This window comes from Peromyscus maniculatus, chromosome 6, assembly GCF_049852395.1.
Source record: "Peromyscus maniculatus bairdii isolate BWxNUB_F1_BW_parent chromosome 6, HU_Pman_BW_mat_3.1, whole genome shotgun sequence".
NCBI classification, from domain to species: Eukaryota; Metazoa; Chordata; class Mammalia; order Rodentia; family Cricetidae; genus Peromyscus; species Peromyscus maniculatus.
The window spans coordinates 106,761,161-106,781,271 of NC_134857.1; the positions used below are offsets into that span (position 1 = coordinate 106,761,161).

Consider the following 20,111-nt stretch of genomic DNA (forward strand, 5'->3'; position numbering starts at 1 on the left):
GCTACCTTGTCCTTCACTTGTAAGTTACCCCACAAAATAAACCTCCCTTTTGACTACGTGGAGTGGCCTTAAGAATTTCACCAATATCTTGTAATGCATTGATTCAATATTTAGTTTTACAAATAAATAAAATATTAAATTATACAGACAATTTAAAACTATAGGGAGTGGAGAATCAAATAAAGAGGGGAAGGGAAGAGTGAGGTAGGGAGGGACTATGAAAGGAGACAGCTAACACGAAGGGCCGTTCGAGGGTCATATGGAAACCTACTAAAGTAGAAGCATCTTAAAATATAAACACGTATGAAGGTGATCTAAATAGAATTGCCAAATAATAGAAGAGATGGTGCCCTAACTGAACATCTCTTGCCACCAAACAAAACCTTGAGTGCCTGGAATGATTGACACCTAATCAAGTTATTGGCCAAAGAAGCCTGGAAACTCCCAAACAACCTAGACTATTGCTCTCCACAAACTGATGGCGCGACTCTATTGCTGAAGACAACACCGACATAACTCACTGAACACAGAGAAGTTGAGCTGATGCCTATATAGAACCTTTACCCTTACTGACTAGTGTTCATATTACTGGAAGGTATTCTGTACACTACCAGAAGAGAAAGAGAGACACCAACCCAGCTACAAATCCTATCTACAATGGTGACTTGTATGCAAGACACATTCCTGCAATAGTGGCACAAAAGTTGTGGGAGTAACTAACCACTATCTGATTGGATTTCAGGCCCACTCCATGAGATGGAACCCATGCCTAACAGAGCTAGGGTGAGCCAAAAACCTGAGACGAGATAGGTCAGAGACCTAGGAGAAAACCAAATACTACTTCTCTGCTAATAGGAACGTAGCAATAAAATGACTCCTGATGATGTTCTGCTATACTCATAGATGAGTATCTAACTCAGCCATCATCAGAGAAGCTTCCTCTTGCAGTAGATGGGAGTAAATACAGAGACACACAGCTGAACAGTGTGCAGAGTGAGAGCTCTCTGAATACTCAGTCATAAATAGGATGTCTCCATCAAATCCCTCTCCTCAAGGCTTAGGGAACTCCGCAGAAGAGGAGGCAGAAAGAATGTAAAAGTCGGTGGGGATGGAGGACACACAGACAACAAGGCCTTCTCGACGCAACAGGACTGGTTCACAGTAGGAACTCAGAGAGATGATGGCAGCATGCACAGATCCTGGACAGGTTCAACCCAGATGGGGTCCCAGCACTGACAGGGGAAGTGGACACCTGTCCTCATCCCTAACCCAGAGTTCTCCCCAACTGGTAACAACCCCCAAAGGGAAAATTAATATTCTCCAATGGAGTTTTACTGGGTATACAACGCTCTTAAGGGCAGGCCCCAGCTCCAGCAGTAGATAGCCAACACAAAGCAAACTAAATGGTAGTCTTAGAGGGTTTTTGGTCTCATAATATGTCTGGGCTTTTTTTTTAACCCTATAGGTCATTTGTTTATATATTATGGTTTCCGATTTTATCTTTTTATGGAATTTCTGTGTGTCTCTGTGTCTGTATGTGTTTCCTGTGCTTTTTCTTTGGCTCTTTTTTTCCCCTTATTGTTTGTTTGGTCACATACAGGTCTGTTGATGTTTTTATTATTTTCTTAGGTTCCCATTTTTTTTCTAATGATACAGAGGAAGAAAAAGTATGGATTTGGATGGGTGGGAAGGTGGAGCGGGGGTCTGGGAGGAATTGGGAAAAGGGAAATCCTATTCAGAATATAGTTTAAAATTATCTACTTTCAAATATATATGTATATACATATATACATATACATATCTACATATGGACTACTGGGTATTTTCTATTTCATATTATTTATAGTTAATCAAGTACAATTCACCCAGAAGCTGTCTGCTCTGTACCATGAGTCCCTCTGTAGCAAACTGGAACCTAAGGTAACACACAGATAAAACTGTAACTAACAGTATATTCTTAGCACAATTGCCGAGCCCAGGCCAAAGAGCAGTTGAGCTTTACCCAGTCTCGGGCCACTACCTAATCAGACCATAGCCAGACGAAGCAAATGGCTCCTCACACCAGACTCAAGTAAGGCTAACACAGACTTGTAGCTGTTTCATTAAAGGACCTCCTTCTTCTAGCCATACTTCCTGCCTGCCCACTGCTGAGCCCAGTCCTGGCTCAGGGTTGACTCATCAGCTGTCTTTTGCTGGAACAAACTGCTAACTCTAATATGTCCATGGTTTTGCTTTTAGCAGTTGATGTGCTAAGAACTTTTAATGAGGCCAGAGGTAGTTGTTAATCATCTCTCATGTGCTGCGTGACGCTTCAGGCAGAAGTTTAGAATGCAGCCAGGATAATGGACTGGACTTCAACTCAGAGGGAATAACAGACCATTCTGAACAATCTTGTTATTCAAAGTACTCAACAGTAGAGTCAAATTCTGATTTTTAAAGCTTGGGAACACATTTTCATAACCTCTTCAGTGCTCCTGTGCCTGGACTCCTGGTGAGAGCTGACAAGGTCAAACAATAAATAAAAGGACACTTGGGAGGTAAGCAGAAATGACTTGCTTTTGAGAGTGGGACTTAAACGTCTTCTAAATGCTGTGGCTTCCAACTCCACTGCAACACAGAACAGAGCCTTTCTGACTGTTAAGGTAATGCACAAACCCACAGGGGTCCAGCTTGCTGGCAGAACATCCTCTGTTTCCACATGCCCCATGTGGTCTTGGCTTCTTTAATTACCGATAGAGTGTTGCCAACAAGTTGAACAGGAAAAGCCTATTAACATTCTTGTGTCCTTGTGTGCTGACAGTACGCACCCAGCCTGTCTCTTCAGGAAAATCAACCCACCCCACTCTCAACACAAAGTAGTAGTTATCCTACCGGATTTCATTTATGAGCTAGCTAGAGATCATGTTTAATCTTGTTAAATATATATTCCTGGATACCACCTGAAATTCACGTCCAGGAGGTCTCAAAAGGTTCTGCTGGTCTCAAACACCACAGGTGATCTTTCAGATATGTTATTCATAGAATACACTTTGAGAAGAGCTACCTTTAAATGACTAACTAGACCTTTCATGCTATGTATTTATCACACCATGCCAAATGTGCTTTATCACCTAAGCCGTCATCAACCATCAAAAATTATCATGTAACAAAGCAGAATTAGTTGAATACTATATGTGTCATTTTGTTTTGTTCTGTTGTGTTTCCTTTGATTGAAACAGGGTCTCACTATGCAACCAACCCTAGCTGTCCTGGAACTCACTCTGTAGACCATGCTGCCCTCAGTCTCACAAGTGCTGGGGATTAAAGGCATGCACTCACTACTACACTTAACACCCATAAACCACTTTCAAAAAAAAAAATCACACAAAATAGTTGCCTGGACGAATCTGTAAAATATCCACATTACTAACCAAAAACTGCCGATCCCCTTTTATTCCTAACCAAGATGTGGAGGATTGAATGAGAAGGCTCCCACAGGCTCATGTATTTCAATGCGTGGTCCCAGGTGGTGGTGCTGTTGGGAATGTTTAGGGGGTGTGGTCTTGCTGGAGGAAGCATTCCTGTGCGGGCTTTGAGAGTCTGAAGAATTTGAGCCACTCTTACGTTGTGCCTTCTGCTTCATACTTGCAGTTCAAGATGTGAGGTCTCAACATTGAATGGCTGCCACTTACCGCCATGATGGACCCTTATCCCTTTGGGACTGTAAAGCTAAACAAACCCCGTCCTCCTATAAGCTTGCCTTGGCCTCGGTACTTTATCTCAGCAGTAAAAAAGTAACGAGTACACACACCTTTTCCTTTATAACTCGGGGGCTGGGCAGAAAGGGGCCATACCTAACAACCAGGGGTTTCAAAATGTTCCACAAGTCTCCCAGACATCACTGCCCCACCAGGTGTCTCCCTGTATGCATCTTCCTTTCTCTTAGGAGGCCAACTATCTAGCACAGTAAACTACTGAAAGAGCAGATTAAAAGGAACAATAATACATTGTTTTCATCATGGTGGAATTCTAATGTCTTGTATTTGTCCATGATAAAGTGAGATTTCCAATCTTAACATTTAAGTCTAGTGCCCTGTGTGTTTATTCAACAAAGGCAACTGTTAGAATGTGGAGACTCCTACACTATAGGGTCAAAAAAAAAAATCTAAGCTTATTTCAAATGCCCCTTTTGTAACTCGTTAATGTCAGGTAGGTAGAGTAGGAGAAGAAAGAAAAATATATCAGCAACATTCATAATTCCTCAAGAACCAGTTTCGATGAATAATGTCGATTACTGATGACTCTGTTTTCACTCAGCTTCAATGTATAATTGACTTTCTTGGGAATACCACTGCAAAGGTTTCATGTCAGGTAGTCATGGTAATGTTTGAGCTCTTATAAGAAAATAGTACAGAAAGGTACAAAGAAGGCTTTCCTTTTCCTACACAAGCCCACACAAACACAATGTGAATATAAGCATTGAAAAGTCAAACCCCTAAGATTTCTATAATCAAATGTGATATAAAATGGCATAATTTTCAAAGGCACTCTTAATTGAAAATAAAGGAATTACAAAACAGGTGGAAGTTTCCTGTGGCATAATAAATTTAATGAAGGCATTAAGTCAGGAACTGGAAATGAGTAAGAATCATAGCAGATGTCTGCCTGGGAAGGAAGCAAATGCTCAAAAAATAAGAGAGCTTTCTCTCCTGTGAATTCTCAGCTCCATCCCAGACGTGTGACCTTGAAAAGACACTATGTGTATTATGTGTATAGTGAAGTTCATCTTATGAAATACAGCAGAAGAAACGGTGCTTTAAAACCAACACACAGTTCAAATAAACACCGATGTTTGGTTTGGATGTACTCACTGTATGAAAGATATAGAGGAATGTGCAAGATACTGAGTTAGATATCACTGTTTACATTAAATCATTCCTCTTACAATAATACAATCTTTTAATACATGTCTGGAAAATGCAACTATTAATCTTTGTATACAGTTTGTCGCATGAATGAATAACTGCTCAGGAAAAGATCTATTCTTTTACAAAATAATATGTAAATTACAGAAAAGTTCATTCACCTTTTGAACTGAAGCTGATGACAGGAACTTCTTAGTCCTTTAAATATTTTTTAACTACCATTTTACCACCTATGCTAGATTTGAGGACAGGCTACCTGCATCCAGAAAATGTTCACAATGATATTTGCTTCTGTGGGTGACTTCCCAGTTAACCCACTTACCTTTTCCACAAAAGTTCACTAAGAACATATTAAGTAGGTGGTAGGCACTTTGTTGGGCATGTCAAAGAGAAAGTAGTTCATGATATGAGCACAACCTAGCCCAATCTCCAAATGCCTGTGGTCTGTGGTCTCCCTCTAATACACAGTCTATATTTTAAATCTTGAATAATTTATCTCTTAATAATCCAATCCTGTGCTTTTTACCCAAATTTCATTTTTTTCTGTGCCTGAGCAGCAGATGTTATAGCTGGAAAGAGGGTACAGGGTATTTCTAGATCACTCTAATGTCACACCACTGACTCCAAGATTAACTGGATAATCTTCACAAGAGTTAAGTAAACTTGATGTATTTTGCAGCTCTTATGGAAACTGAGTTACCAATCTCAGATGCTCCATAACACCTTGAAATCTACCAATGAAACTTCTACTTCATCCATCTTTAGGACATTCCTTCAGACCAGTGCCTGGCTCATTCACGCTTACTGTAATTTCTTGCACACAGCAATCCAAATCCTACTTTCCAACAGCTCCCAAGATCTACTTCAAGTCCCACCTTCTCCATTAGCCATTCTGACTATTAAGAGGTAACTCCACCTAGGCACCTGCCAATCACAGTGGATACTGACTGCAGGGCTGGTGCTGATGGCCCTTGAAATCCAGGTGTCCTCTTGCTTGCTTATTTGAAGGATGGAGGAAGGCTGGGGGGGCCGGGGTTGGATCCAGGGGACAAGGGTCTGGTTGGCATCAGCTCAAGGTCTGGGTTGACAGGCTCTAGCAACAGCTATGTGGTTAGCTCATTTGCATGGAAGCTCTTCTGCTATACATATTTCTGCTGAACGTCCCTGTCCATGAGTCATCCAGGACACCAAGACCCACAGTGGTCCTTCTCTTCATCAACATCCAGTGAGGGACCTATTTCATCCCCCCCTGGCACCACTTAATTTTGTCTTATACTCTGATTTTCTGTGTCTAAGTCCTACTTCTAAAACTAGGCAGTGTCTGATCTCTGTCATTAAATAAAGTATCCCAAAAGTACATGACCATGCTCTGTATCATTTATTATTCTTCGAAATGCTTTAATGGAATGATTTTCACTATATCCTTAGTTCTTATTAGAGTTACTATCTAACTACATAAATAACTTTTCTTATCTTTTAAATAATTTTAGGTTGGCTGTTTTATTCCTTTAGTATTAAAAAAAAAAACCTGAAAAGTTTAATTCTCTTGACATACCGATAGGATTCACAATATTCTCTCTCTCTCTCTCTCTCTCCCTCCCTCCCTCCCTCCCCCTTTCTCCCTTACTTCCACCCCTCTCACACATATACATATACATATATATATACACACACACACAAAGACCCCCCCACTCTGGTAAATACTACTTATCTTGTGTCTAGTTGCTTAAGCCAACAAAAAGCCTATATAAACTAACACAAAGTTTCAATAGAAACAAAATACATTTTGAGTCTGATCACTTCTCACTTCCCCAGCTTATACACGAACCCAGCCCTCCATTATTAAATTTCTCACTGCTTCCTCTCTTGCTGGGGGTGTATGATGGGAAGAGGAAGAGGAAGAAGGAAGGGAGAGAGAGGGAAAGATCCTTTCAGTCTAAGTAAAGTCCTACCATTTGTTCAAGGCATCCCACTATACTTTGAATAAAAGTAAAATCCCATTATCAAGGTAACCTCTGTGTTTAAAAGAATACAATGAACTTCTTCCAAAGTTGGCCACTGATTCCTTCTCGTAATTCATCTTCATCCCCGAGTTCACTGTGCTTCAGTGACACCAGCTATCGTGTCTCTCTCTCTCTGTGTCTCTCTCTGTCTCTCTGTCTCTCTCTGTGTCTCTGTCTCTGTCTGTCTCTGTCTCTCTCTCTGTCTCTCTGTCTCTCTCTGTCTCTGTCTTTCTCTGTCTCTCTCTGTCTCTCTCTGTCTCTCTGTCTCTCTGTCTCTGTCTCTCTATGTGTCTCTGTCTCTGTCTCTCTGTCTCTCTCTCTCTCTCTCCCCTGACCACACTGGCTCATTCACTCCCAGTGAGGCAGTGTGCTTATGTCTTCCTGCTTGGTTAGAATTTGCTCCCCATATTGCAGGATTCCGTTTTTGTAGTTTCTTGGCCTGCCCTAGAACTCTATCTCACACAGGAAAGAGTCACTGTTGACTTAGCTTTTGCATCAGCCTAATAGAAAAATGTTGACTTTTTTTTGTAATATCACAGGGCTCACTGCTCACAGTCCAAGGCAATAAGCAGATGTACAGAATAATGAAAAGAGTAAAATAAAAAGCTGAAATGTTTCTACTATAATTGGGGCAAAGTATGAAAATAAATGAAGCAAGAAAATGAAAATCTCTGAAAGGGAACTCACAAAAAGTGCAGATGATGACTCCAAACTCAACCAGGTTGGATAATCTAAGGAACATTTGTGCTGAAGGGCCACATTAACGGTTTGTTCTTAGGATGAATTTAAAAATCAATTTGATGTAATAAGGTATAGTCAAAAAGTGATCATAATGTGAAAAAATAAGAGTATATGTAGACCAATATGCAAATTTATAAATGATAACAATAAGAATATAAGCCAAAGCAAAGACAATGTTCTCTGAAGGTGTTCTAGACGGCCCCTTAGCAGATCATGTCAAATTCCATGAAGCCCACATGGATGCTGCAAGGCCTTCAAGTGATGCCCCAGACAGAAACATCCTGGGTAGGGGACTTGCTACATCTCTCACAACTGAGATTAAAAGATGCAAAGGCCACCTAAGAAGTGGAACTAGAGATGTAACTGAGAAGTGATGAACTTTTCCCTTCTGTAATAAACATGAAATTAACATGACACAAAAATGATATGAAGAATTAAAAATTCCTACAGGACCTCCTCTGTATAAAATCTATAAGCAGTTGTTGGTTTTTTTTGGTTTTGTTTTGTTTTGTTTTTCTCCACTCTCTCCTGCTATGAATGTTTTCTTTTAGGAGCTAACAAGACAATGACGAAAATAGCAGATCTTTGAGCTCTTTGTGGACTAATGTAAGCAGCACCACATAGCTGAAGAAACCCCTGACACAAGCTAAGAAAGGTGGGGACACTGTCATTAGGAAGGCAGCCATGTTCTCAGGAGATCTGGAGTGACACTTTCACAGGTGGGCACTCTCTTGGGCCTTTGCAGGATGAGCAGCTGTGTGGCTCTGCACCCTGCTAAGTGGAGTTATTCAGATGGGGTGCATCTGAATAACAGGTCAGCCTGCCTCCTTTCTCACTGCAAATACCTCCCTGTAATAGAGTCCTAAATGGCACTGGCAAAGTGAAAAAAGGCATTGCAAACACATTTTGGTACATTTTCCAAAGTAGCTTTTAAAATAACTGCTACAATTTATGTACCCAGAATGCTTATGAGTCAGCACAATTTTCCAAAATTGAAGACCATTAGGTTATACATCTTTGTTAAAATAATAGATATATAACTTTTCATTTTCCTAATAAAATAGTAACTGAAATCATTAATTAGTGATTAAATCATTTAGCAACTAAAACTTTCATAATAGAAAGACTTTGTAACTTTGTGAATATAGCTAAATTCATTTGTGTATCTGTCACTATGGCTACCAATGCAGAGAGGAATAACTATAATGAAGACCCTGTGCCATAGAACTAGAGAATTTACTCACTGGACTGTTCCAGACAGAGTCTGATCAACTGTACCACAGATTTAAGCTTCAGTGTATGAAGACCTTTTAACAATAATGTACTGCTTCTCAAATACAGAATTCTAAAAATTTGCTTTACTACTTAAAAGTTATCATCCAGTCAAAATAGTGCTCATACTGATGTTTACAATTACTTTATATATGTTCATGTTTAATTACACAGGCATCTGGAAATTATTCTGCTCTGACTCACTTCCTCTTCCTTAAAGCCTATCTATGAAATCTTAAATGCAAGTGGATAGTAATAATATTGAAGAAGAATGTCTTGCTTTTCACTATCTCCACTATTGGAGGGGTGGTGAAGTCAGCCTGCATCGGTTTCCTGAGTTTGGGGATTACAGGTATGTACCAACACACCCAGGAAAAATCACAACACTCTGGAATATCATTTTTGATGACTTTTTGGACTCTGAAGCTCTGAATGAATTTCTCTTTCTAGCCCTGGGGCCTCAAGGTCACCTTGTCACTTCCTCTTTACCTCAGAGAATATATCAACTCCATAGAAACTCAGGAAGTCATCCCTCCTCTGTCCCCCACATTTAAAACGTTACCTTTGTTCCACTCTTGCACTTAATTCTTAAGGTGCTTCCCACTTCCTTCCATGCGTTATTTTACCTGAGACATTTTTCCCAGGGCTGTTATGGAACCCAGAGCCTAACATGTGCTAGGTAAGTGCCCTATCCCTGAGTTACATCTCCAGCCCTTATGGATAAATAAATGGCTTATACATGTATAACTTAAAGCCATCAATATAATTATTAACTAATATTTTTGAATGTCCTAAATTCTGAACAATTTTTAAAAGCTCATGAACATACAGGGTTTTTTTGTTTTTGTTTTTTGGTTTTTTTGTGTGTTTTTTTTTGTTTTTTGTGGTTTTTTTGTTTTGTTTTTTGGTTTTTCGAGACAGGGTTTCTCTGCGTAGCTTTGCGCCTTTCCTGGAGCTCACTTGGTAGCCCAGGCTGGCCTCGAACTCACACAGATCCACCTGGCTCTGCCTCCCCCGAGTGCTGGGATTAAAGGCGTGCGCCACCACCGCCCGGCACAAACAGTTTTTATTTTTTTTATTTTTTTTTTTTTTTGGTTTTTTCGAGACAGGGTTTCTCTGTGTAGCTTTGCGCCTTTCCTGGAACTCACTTGGTAGTCCAGGCTGGCCTCGAACTCACAGAGATTCGCCTGCCTCTGCCTCCCGAGTGCTGGGATTAAAGGCGTGCGCCACCACCGCCCGGCTACAAACAGTTTTTAAATAAGGCAATTAATTCTCACACAATCTGTTTGTTATCCTGCAACGGGCAGGCATGTGGCTGCTTCTTGCCCGCCATGTTTTGTCCCCTACCTCTGGTTTATTAGAAGAGATCACTGTGAGATCCTCAAGGATCTCTGTGTGGATGTGGCTAATTTAAACTCTGACCCCAAAAGAGCAACACCCTGCTCCTGGCTCCACCTCACCAAGCAAACCTCAGGCCACTCTTCTCCGTGGAGAAGTGGTTTGCTTCCCAAATGTTTCACTTCCTCCAGCCTGGGTAGCTCAGGGCTTGGAAGGGCTGCCTCCTCTCAGTCCAGGGCTTTCTCCTCTCCTCTGCCAGATACAGCATTGCTCTGCAGATTGTTTTCATTGACAGGCTCTAAGTCCAGCCCCAATGTCACTACAATCAGAGAGTTCCAAAGGTCCAGGTCACAGGAACAGCCAAAGAGGACAGGCACACCTCACAACCTGTGGTCACTCCTGGAAACAGGGGCAAGTTCAGGAAGGCAAAGCCCTTGATGTCTGTCCCTTACAAACACGCCTTGTGCCAGTTCACTCTGAAATTCTGGTCAACTTCTGACTCTTCCCGTACATATGAAAACCTGGGTCAACACTTACCTTTAAGTCACATTAAATCTTTGCATACATTAAAGAACCATTAAAATCTAAAGGCCAACTTAAAATATCTGTCTTCTCAGCATTTAAGCCTTTTCACTAAGTAGTATGATCCTAACTGGACCTATATCTAAAGGCCTCACTGAAATTACTCACTAACGACATGAACAATGCCTTTATTGCTAGAGCTGGAATTCTGAGTTAGCAGAGGCTTACAAAATGCCCTCTGGCCTAATGAAAGAATGAAATGTACAGTATATAAATAGGAAAAGAATTTGGTGGCCTGAACATGAGTCTCTACAATACTACTGAAACTCACTCTATAATGGTGTATGTGTGCATACACACACACACACACACACACACACACACACACACACACACACACAAACGCATGCACGCATGTTCAGCCTTGCCAAAACTCCAAGCTAAAAAGACACAGTTCAACTCAGCAGAGAAAAACAATGAAAGCATGAAATTTGCAGGCAAATGGATGGAACTAGAAAAAATCATCCTGAGTGAGGTAACCCAAACCCAGAAAGACAGTTATGGTATGTACTCACTCATTGGTGGATTCTAGATATAAAATGAACAATCAGACCACAACCCATAGAACCATAGAGGCTATATATATAGCATGGAGGTCCCTAGGATGACTGTGGCATATAATCAATTTCAGTTTTACTCAATTATTGAAAAAAAATAGCCAAATGAATGGAAACACATGAACTATGAACCAAAGGCTGAGGGGCTCCCAGCTGGATCAGGCCCTCTGAATAGGTGAGACAGTTGATTGGCTTGATCAGTTTGGGAGGCATCTAGGCAGTGGGACCAAGTCCTGTGCTCATTCCATGAGTTGGCTGTTTGAAACCAGGAACTTATGCTTAACTAACACTTGGCTTAGTCTGGGAGGAAGGGACTGGACCTCCCTGGACTGAGTCTACCAAGTTGATCACAGTCCTCGGGGGAGGACTTGTCCTGGAGGAGGTGGGAATGGAGGATGGGCTGGGGGTAAGGGGAGGGCGTGGGAGGGGGGAGAATAGGGGAACCCATGGCTGATATGTAGAACTGAATGGTATTGTAAAATAAAAAATATATATCACAAAAAAAAAAAAAAAAAGACACAGTTCAATGCTCTTCCTCACGAGTCAGTTTGTAACTATAGAGAAGCAAGAAGAGATAAACACACTGCATCCAATAGCGTTCAGACCACACAGCAGCAGGCCACTGAATCCCAGACAGTCACGTGGTGAAATCCCATTGATTTCACGTCAGCTTCCTTCCAGGAAGTGGAGAGATTCGACCAACGAGCACCACTGTTGATTCTTAGACCCATATCCTAACATCTTCCCCATCTGTGGCCTAACACTTACCCGGAAGACAGGTTCTTTGGCATGGTCACTGTTACAGCCATAGTAGTCTGGAGTTGCATCCAGTTCCAGCATGTTCCCTTGTGCTCTGACGCTCTTGTTCGCATGGCAAGACTGGCAGAGAGCGGCATTCCCCATCTCAGCTCCACAGCTGTGATCCGTGGGCCGGCCCTGGCCCCGTGCACGCTGGCCTGGGCTCCCAGGTACCCACTAGCGGGGACAATCCATCATCCTGAACTCCTCTGCTCAGTTCTCCCACATAGCCCTCACCGGGTCTCCCCACCTGCTGTCCGGTTTGCTGGTGTCGGAGGGAACTCAAAACCCCAGCAACTGTAGGCTGCATTCAGTGGCCATGTCCAGTTCAGGGACTGCCAGTCTATTTTTACACCTACCAGGCCAGCTATGCATGTCAATGGAGTGAGGGGGGTGAAGCCGACAGGGAGGAGGGGAGGGGGCGGTGCTGTTTTGTTTTTCACCATGCAAGCAGCCTGCCTCACACATGGGCTGAAGGTCCTGCTGTGTGAAATGTCTCTCCATATGAGAAGTTTTGCATTCCTCAATAAATTCCTGGTAATCCTTTGATTTTTTTTTCCTCTGCAGACTCACACAAAATGCAAACTCTCTTAATAACTTGGCTCCGTTGACATAACAGACAACTATTATTTTGCGATTGCTTGAGCCAAGCAGCATCCAAAGTGGCTGATGTCCCCTCCCCTCCAATGCCAATTACAGAAAAGAACTAGCTAGCCCTTTAAAATATTCATCGGAAACATAGCAGCCAAAATGGTTCATTTGAACCTTGTGTGCAAGTTTTAATTTTTATAAATTATACACAACTTGTTATTACCCAATAGTGGCAGCATAAGAGCAAACACTTTGATTCATTTGTAATTCTCGTTAATCTTTAATATCTGAAAATATGTTCACAAACTGCATAAGAAAATGTTCAACATGGCTTTCACCATGGCACAATCTTAGAAATCACATTGTAGGTTTTTGAAATATTTATTTTGTTTCTCACTAAGATAAATACTGTAAATATTTAGGAGGATTTAGGAGGCCAACTATGATAGAATATGAGGGCTTGTTATTGATTACCATGGAATGAATACCACTGACTCCATTAGGATTCCCGTATGTAATGATCTGAATGAGTCCTCCCCTTTCTTGTTTGTTATCCAGTAAGTGTGTGCATACATGTGCATAAAAGTCATCTTCTTCAAATAGTTGTAAGCTATGGCAACTGAGGATTATTGTTTTGCATAGGACCTCAAGCCACCTCATTCCAGAGACCATGGTGCTAAAGTATATTATGTATTATAAAGATCTAACCACTATACTTCAATTACTTGGAGGCATTACTATTCAATGAAATTTCCTTACTTTTCAACTACAAGAGAAGGTATCTTTTAAAACCAGATTGTTTTTAACTGTTGACTGATGCAAAAATACTATAACAATCTGTGGGTCACATGCTCCACTACATTAAAGGGGAGCAGACTCTAAACACTATCAATGCTAAAGCATTATGAGAACAGATAACTGAAGACAATACCTTGGTTTCAGTAACAAGGTTAGATTGAGGGCTGAGCTGTGGCAGACAAAGGCTTTCGTGTTGGTTGGATAATTTTATACAGTTAAAATGGCTGACTCATCACAACACTGATTTCTCACCAAATGTTCCACATACTTGAGGCACAGGCTACAGGAATCATGCAAACTATGATGTTTAATTCTGTGTTTCAATTCTCTTCTCCAAAGATGTATCTTTAATTTTTCTTTTTCTCTAAGGTTCTCAGAGCCTGGGGAAGATCCACAGTCATTCCAGAAAGGCTTACAAGGGCTACTTCTTAAATATGTATGAGCAATTCCGAATACACGCCAAGATTTTTCTGGCTGCTAAAAGAGATGTACTCCCCCACACTTCATAATTAATTTAACATTTTTGAAATATAAAAATTCAACATTTGACCTAATGTTTAACATAGAATTATGCAACTTACAGGGCTGGAAGAAAATTCTACAAACTATCTCTAGGTTCCCTATGATGTTCTGGAGCTAAGATCTGGAAGTGTACTTCTATAAATAAATGGGACATTTAGCCACTCCAGAGAAGGGCATCGTTCTGAGTTTCTGCGTGAACGATTGTGCTGTGCTTGCCAGCATGAGTTGTTCCCTGGTATTTCTCTGTCTCATCGATGCTGCCCAATCCACCTCCAAGCAGCATGCCCTCTCCTCCACCAACCCATGTTCACTACCCCCTCCTCCTCCTCAGCTTACAGTTCCCATTTGCCTGAACTTCCATGGTACACTTCTGCACCTGTTTGCTTACCATTTGCTCTAACATCTTCTTGAATAAGGTTGGAACCTCTATCAGCTTTGACTCCTTTTCCTATCGGCCTATTCTCTCTCACTGACCTCTTCCGACCTAACGAAACACATGAATGCTAAGTGTGAAGCAAAGAAAACAGCACAGTCTCATCATATCTATATTTACATAAGCTATACTGGCCTCAATTTTTCTTTTCCATGTATCAACAGTAACAGACTGAATAATTTTAAGCGTGACAAAATTTTCAGTTCATTTCCTTACTTAACAATAAACACCCCTTTTAGTATTTGAAAAACTATTAACACTGTATGTGGTAAATTTTACTAGAAAAGAAAATGTAGTACATTGTTGAGTTTTTAAAAGGCAGCAAGCAGTAAAGGAGATTTAAAGTAGCATGTTGCCAACTCTCAGAAGTTACTTTCCCACAGAAACTTTTTTTTTTCTTTCTTCAACAGAGAAACTTCCTGCTTATTGAGTATCTACAGTTCTATCACCAGGATTGTCCCAAAGACAACATATGCTAGCCCCCAAATCCCACTGCTGAATAAGCACGGACAGAGGAGAGGTCAAGAGAAACCCTGATGTTCTTGTCATGGCTGAAATTGCCCGGTTCTACTGACCAGGTTTAAATGATGAACTGAGAGGCCCTCAATGCCTGTGAAAACGGAACTGCCAACGAGCAACTTTCTATTCAAAATCACTTAAAACTTTCCCCCAAACTCCAGTACTTCTAAATGACAATGAAAGTGTGAAGGGTCTGCAGGAAAGTTAAAACTTTTAAGAAATTAAAAGAGCTCTCATTCTATGGTTTGGTAGCTAATGGCTAAGAGCCAGGAGGGTGTGTCTCCAAAGTGTCAGGGATATAATAATCTACAGAGGCAACATTTTGTCTAATTGAAGACAAGGTTAACCAATGCAGCACCATGTCTTAAACCATCCTGGTGGACTGTTTCCATCTCTCAGGACATCTGACAAAGGATGTGCTTGCTGCCGGGGCCGAACAATGCCACCACTGTTCCTTAAAAATGCTTCAAAGTCATTAGGGCAAATTACTCAGAAAGCAAACATTTGCATGTTTGACCACGCTTGGAGAAGGATACATGAGCTTGATACATGGTTTTGATGGTGAAATTCAAATCCTTCATGACATGACATCTGCAATCTCTTCTCGAGTTTTCGGGCACTTTACAGTTATTAGTTCAACTGCATTGGTCTTTTGATCCATTACAAGAAGAAAACAACTATGGGCTGAGAACAAAGGCTGGCTTCTTCGCTGAAAAAGTCTTTGCTCAAGTCCCTAAAACAGCAAATCTGAAAAACAGTCACTGCTGTTTTCAATTTCACCTTTTCAATGACGGGATCACAGTTAAAAAATCATCAGGAAAGTCACGCATTGGAGAAGAAATCATTGCCTCGGTTGTATCACTTGACTTAAAGACTTCTGCAGGGGAGTTTTGAAAAACTCTTGGCAGGCATTACTCATTGAAGTCTTGGTTCGACCACTAGCTGACCTGTGTGAATTTGTAAAACATTATCAAATCTGCACTTCAATTTTCTGCTTTGGGAAGTACAGGACTCCAACTAGATGCTAGCTCCCTCTAAGCTCCTGAGGTTTTTGTCTTCTTGGGCACAAAATCTGTAACACTGAACCACTATTTAACACGCAGTGGTAGTTGAAGCTGACCATCTTCTATTTAGACTATTTCATGGGTGGGGACATCAGGTGCCATTTCTATGACCTCCCTTTCGTCACTCTGTTTTCCCTGGAGAACTGAAGAATAGGATAGGACCATGGTGGAAGAGGAAGGAATCTTTCCGGGTACCCAGGAGGCTCCTCTTCAAGAGAGTACCCTCTTGTCCTGCCTTACTTGAACATTAGCCAGACTGATAATTTGGCTACAGCTCTCAGAGTCCACCACTGTAAAATAAATGGTTATGCTGGCCTGGAGGTAGAATTCCTCTTTCAGACTGACAACATGACATTACAGGATCTGGTAATCCAGGTCTCCAAAACCTGGATAGGCTAAGAGGGGCCTTGGTGTCCCTCAAATGTTTTGATTAACTTGTTCTTAAAGTGGGAGTACTATCACATTAAAAAATTTTTTTTAATTACCACACGTCTGTTTAGGAGCAAAGTAGAAAGAATGTGTCTCTCAGAATTATGGAAGTTATTTTTTTCTTGCTTGCTGCTGGAGAGATAGCTCAGCAGTTAAAACCAAATCCTGCTCATTCAGAAGATGTGCCCATAGTACACACACATGAACATACATGCATGCAAAGCACTCAAACACATGAAGTATGTAAATCTTTCTTTAAAATATAAATCTTTTTAAAATTCTGTTTAGATTACAATCTTCCCTTTATCATTTTTTAGTATACTTTGAAGCTGTTTTCCTCAAATGTATCCATCTGATTAAACTAATATTTTGTTATTTCACTGCATGCAAATTCTCCCAAACACTATCACATGAAACCAAGGACAAGTTAATCCAACTTTCTGAATCACTGAACTATGGAAATAAGCTGGTACATTCTGTGCAGGAGCCCAGTTAGTATGCTGTTTTCTTCTATGTTTCAGCTCATTTGATATAATTTATTTGGCTAAAAGTGAAACAATGATTTTTGTCAGCTGCATCTGTTATGTAAATTGATCAATACGGAGAAGAGCATAATGTTTGGATTTCCATTGGGTTCTCTGTGGCAGTGGGCAGCTCCATTTTCTCACTGAGGTCAGTACAAATGACTTCTGTTTGCGCTTAACACACATTAACCAAAATGAGTATCACCAAGCTATTCCGGGGCCTACAAACATCAATTTGCCAATTTACTTTTACAATCCTTCCAGCTATGATTTCATTCCAGACTGCTGCCTCCGGACTTGTGGCTTATCAAGGACAACATTCCTTAAAAGAGAGGCTAACAACTCAGGAAGGTTTCCAAAGGCCACTTCACTCTGTGCCCAGTACAAAGTGGGCTTTCAATAAATGTCACTTACGGACATTAAAGAGTCTGTGAGGCAAGAAAGGTAGGGTGTCCAGAGAAAGCTGTTTGAATAATTCGGTTCTGTGAAGGGGATTCTGAAATGCAACATGAATAACAAAGTCACCATTGTGCACCCCTACTTGATCTGAAGGAAAGATATGTACAGACAAGACTTAGAAAATAGCCTGACATGCCAGTGTCCTGTGAAGAGCCCCACAAGTGTCTGTCACAGTATCGTTTTAAAAGTTTAAAACTATTTAAAAGTTAGAAAATCAATCCAGTTTTTCTCTTCATTTTACTAACCATTTTGAACTAAGTAAAACATCTGAGAGGAATCATCAGAACTCTATTAAATTAAATTTAAAATGAATAGTAGATGGCATTGTTCTTGGTCAGTTCGTGGAGAATGCCTGATCCCCAAAGGACCATCATTCTTAGACAAGGTGACTGCTACTGGGAGTCTGGGGAGAAAGCTGCCCAGTTGTGCTCTGTACCTGCATGTCACAGTTGTCTAGTCTTTCCCATCCAAAAGGAAACTAGAAAAACACATGCAACAGTAGTTAAACTCAGTGTTTTCATATAGACAGGATAGGTAACAGTTCTGTACTAGTGAGATTTATATGGAATCCTGGAAATAATCTCTTATTGTTATGCATGCAGCCTAGTCTGCCTTACACTCAACTCAACCGAGTGACCCATCATTAAGACCAACAAATGAAAATCCACTTTAGTTCTACCCTATCCATTCTCACTTCACTTAGTATTTGCTTTCTTTCAAAGGTTCCCAGGCATTGAGCCATATGCATCCAAACAGTCAAGAGAGGTCATTTCTGGTATCCATTTGGTATTAATAAAAATTTCTTTCAAGTGTAAATTCCATGAAATTATACATCCAGTATTTTAATCTAATGGTTTCAAAGTATTTTTTAATTCTATGTATGTGTATTATATATGTATGTATCTGTGTCTGTGTGTGTGAGAGAGTATGTGTGTATATTTGTGTGTGTATATGTGTGTGTGTCTGTGTGTGAGAGAGTATGTGTGTGTATGTGTATGTATATATGTGTGTGTGAGAGAGAGAAAGAGTATGTGTGCATATTTGTGTGTGTATATGTGTGTTCATGTGCATGAGGAAGTGAGAGGTCAATATTAGGTGTCTTCCGATACTTCCCTCCACCTTTTTAAAAATAAACTTTATTATAAAAAAAAATGCAGCATTTCAGAGTAGACCTCATGTTCAGGAGTAGTCAATCAACATATAATGGACTCCACAAGTTTTATTGTTTTATTTTGTTTTGTTTTGATGTGTGTGTGCATGGGCACGCATGCGTGTGCGTGTGCATACGCACGCTTTTATTTGGTTATAGTTTGGTGTTTAGTTTTTGTTGGTTTTCTTTTTAGGTGTTATTTTATTGGTTTCGGGGGGGGCTTCTTGTTGTACTGGGTTTCTGTTTATTGAGAAAGAACTTCAGGTTGGGTGGGTAGGGAGGAGAGGATCTGGAAGGACTTGGGGGAAGCGAAGAATATGATCAAAATATATTTAAACATAAATTGTTTTTAATGATACAAATATAATAAAGAAGAAGAAAATCACAGATAAACTAACTTGAAATTAAGCAGACCTAAAATCTGTACATCTCAGTGGGCTTCTATAATTTGAATAACAATTCTGAAGCTGTGAAGCTTCACACTGAACTTTGCACTTTCAGTATTGAACATACTTTATGCACCTATCCACCACTGGAACCAAAAAAGTCCATAACAGAGTTAGAACTAAAACAACCAATTAGCTCAGTAAAGCTAATTGGAGGGTTTTGTTTTGTGTTTGGAGTTTTGTTTTTGCTTGTGGAAACACTGTTACTCACTGAACCCAGACCTCACTGATTAGCCAGACCTCACTGACTAGCTAGACTGGCTGGCCAGTCAACTCTCAGAAATCTACCAGTCTGCACCCCTTTCCTAAAGTCTTCGATGAGTATTGGGAATCCAAGCGTGGGTCCTCACGCTTGTACAATAGGCACCATACCAACTGAAGGGGTCACCTCGGCCTTGATTTCGAAGTATATTAAAACAATAATTTCCCAGCAAAATACACACAAACCTACATTTGACATCAAACAGATGACACAGACGTTTGAAATATACAGCCCTGTAAATATGGTGTCCTTTATTTCAAATTATGCATGGAGCCTGCACTTGATAAAAAGCAGTAGCGCTGAGGCAATGGACTGAGGAATGAAATTCAATTTATGTCAAACCTGAGAACGCAGGGTGTCAAAAAGAACCTGAATCTCATGGTCCAACCGGTATTTCATTTAGGCCCTGGTTCAAGGTCTCTTTAAAACAAGTACATGTTGTGACTCTTAAAGTATAAAGAATTATTTCTATTCCTTATATATTATTCATTGTAGTATAGCTATCATGATTACATATTGTTTGTCCTCCCTGGAGAATGGCAGAATTATTTTAAGTTTTCAATTACACTCTTCTTTAGCGATGGAGTCACTTTACAAGCAATCCAGAACTCTGGGAATATAAGCACAAGACATAAAATATTATAAAATCAATTCTGTCGATTTACTCCTCTAAAACTGTTGCCAGTGAGGTCTTCTGGTCTCTGAGCTAAGATATTGCT

At 40.5% G+C, this 20,111-nt stretch overlaps 1 protein-coding gene across 43 annotated transcripts in view; it reads right to left on the reverse strand.

Annotated features, from left to right (window-relative positions):
* The window catches only part of Ank2 (ankyrin 2), a 313,942-nt gene that overhangs the window by 209,357 nt on the left and 84,474 nt on the right, over positions 1 to 20,111 (reverse strand). For 15 of the 43 annotated variants that reach the window (XM_076574960.1, XM_076574955.1, XM_076574954.1 and 12 more), the window contains exon 1: positions 12,166 to 12,426. The exons of 19 other annotated variants lie outside the window; for them this stretch is intronic. In XM_076574960.1, coding sequence (XP_076431075.1) covers positions 12,166 to 12,300 — 135 coding nt within the window. In that variant the 5' untranslated portion in view covers positions 12,301 to 12,426. Of the gene's footprint in view, positions 1 to 12,165; positions 12,434 to 20,111 lie in introns of those variants that run through there. 9 more of the 43 variants (XM_076574947.1, XM_076574946.1, XM_042279862.2 and 6 more) reach the window with 2 other exon arrangements.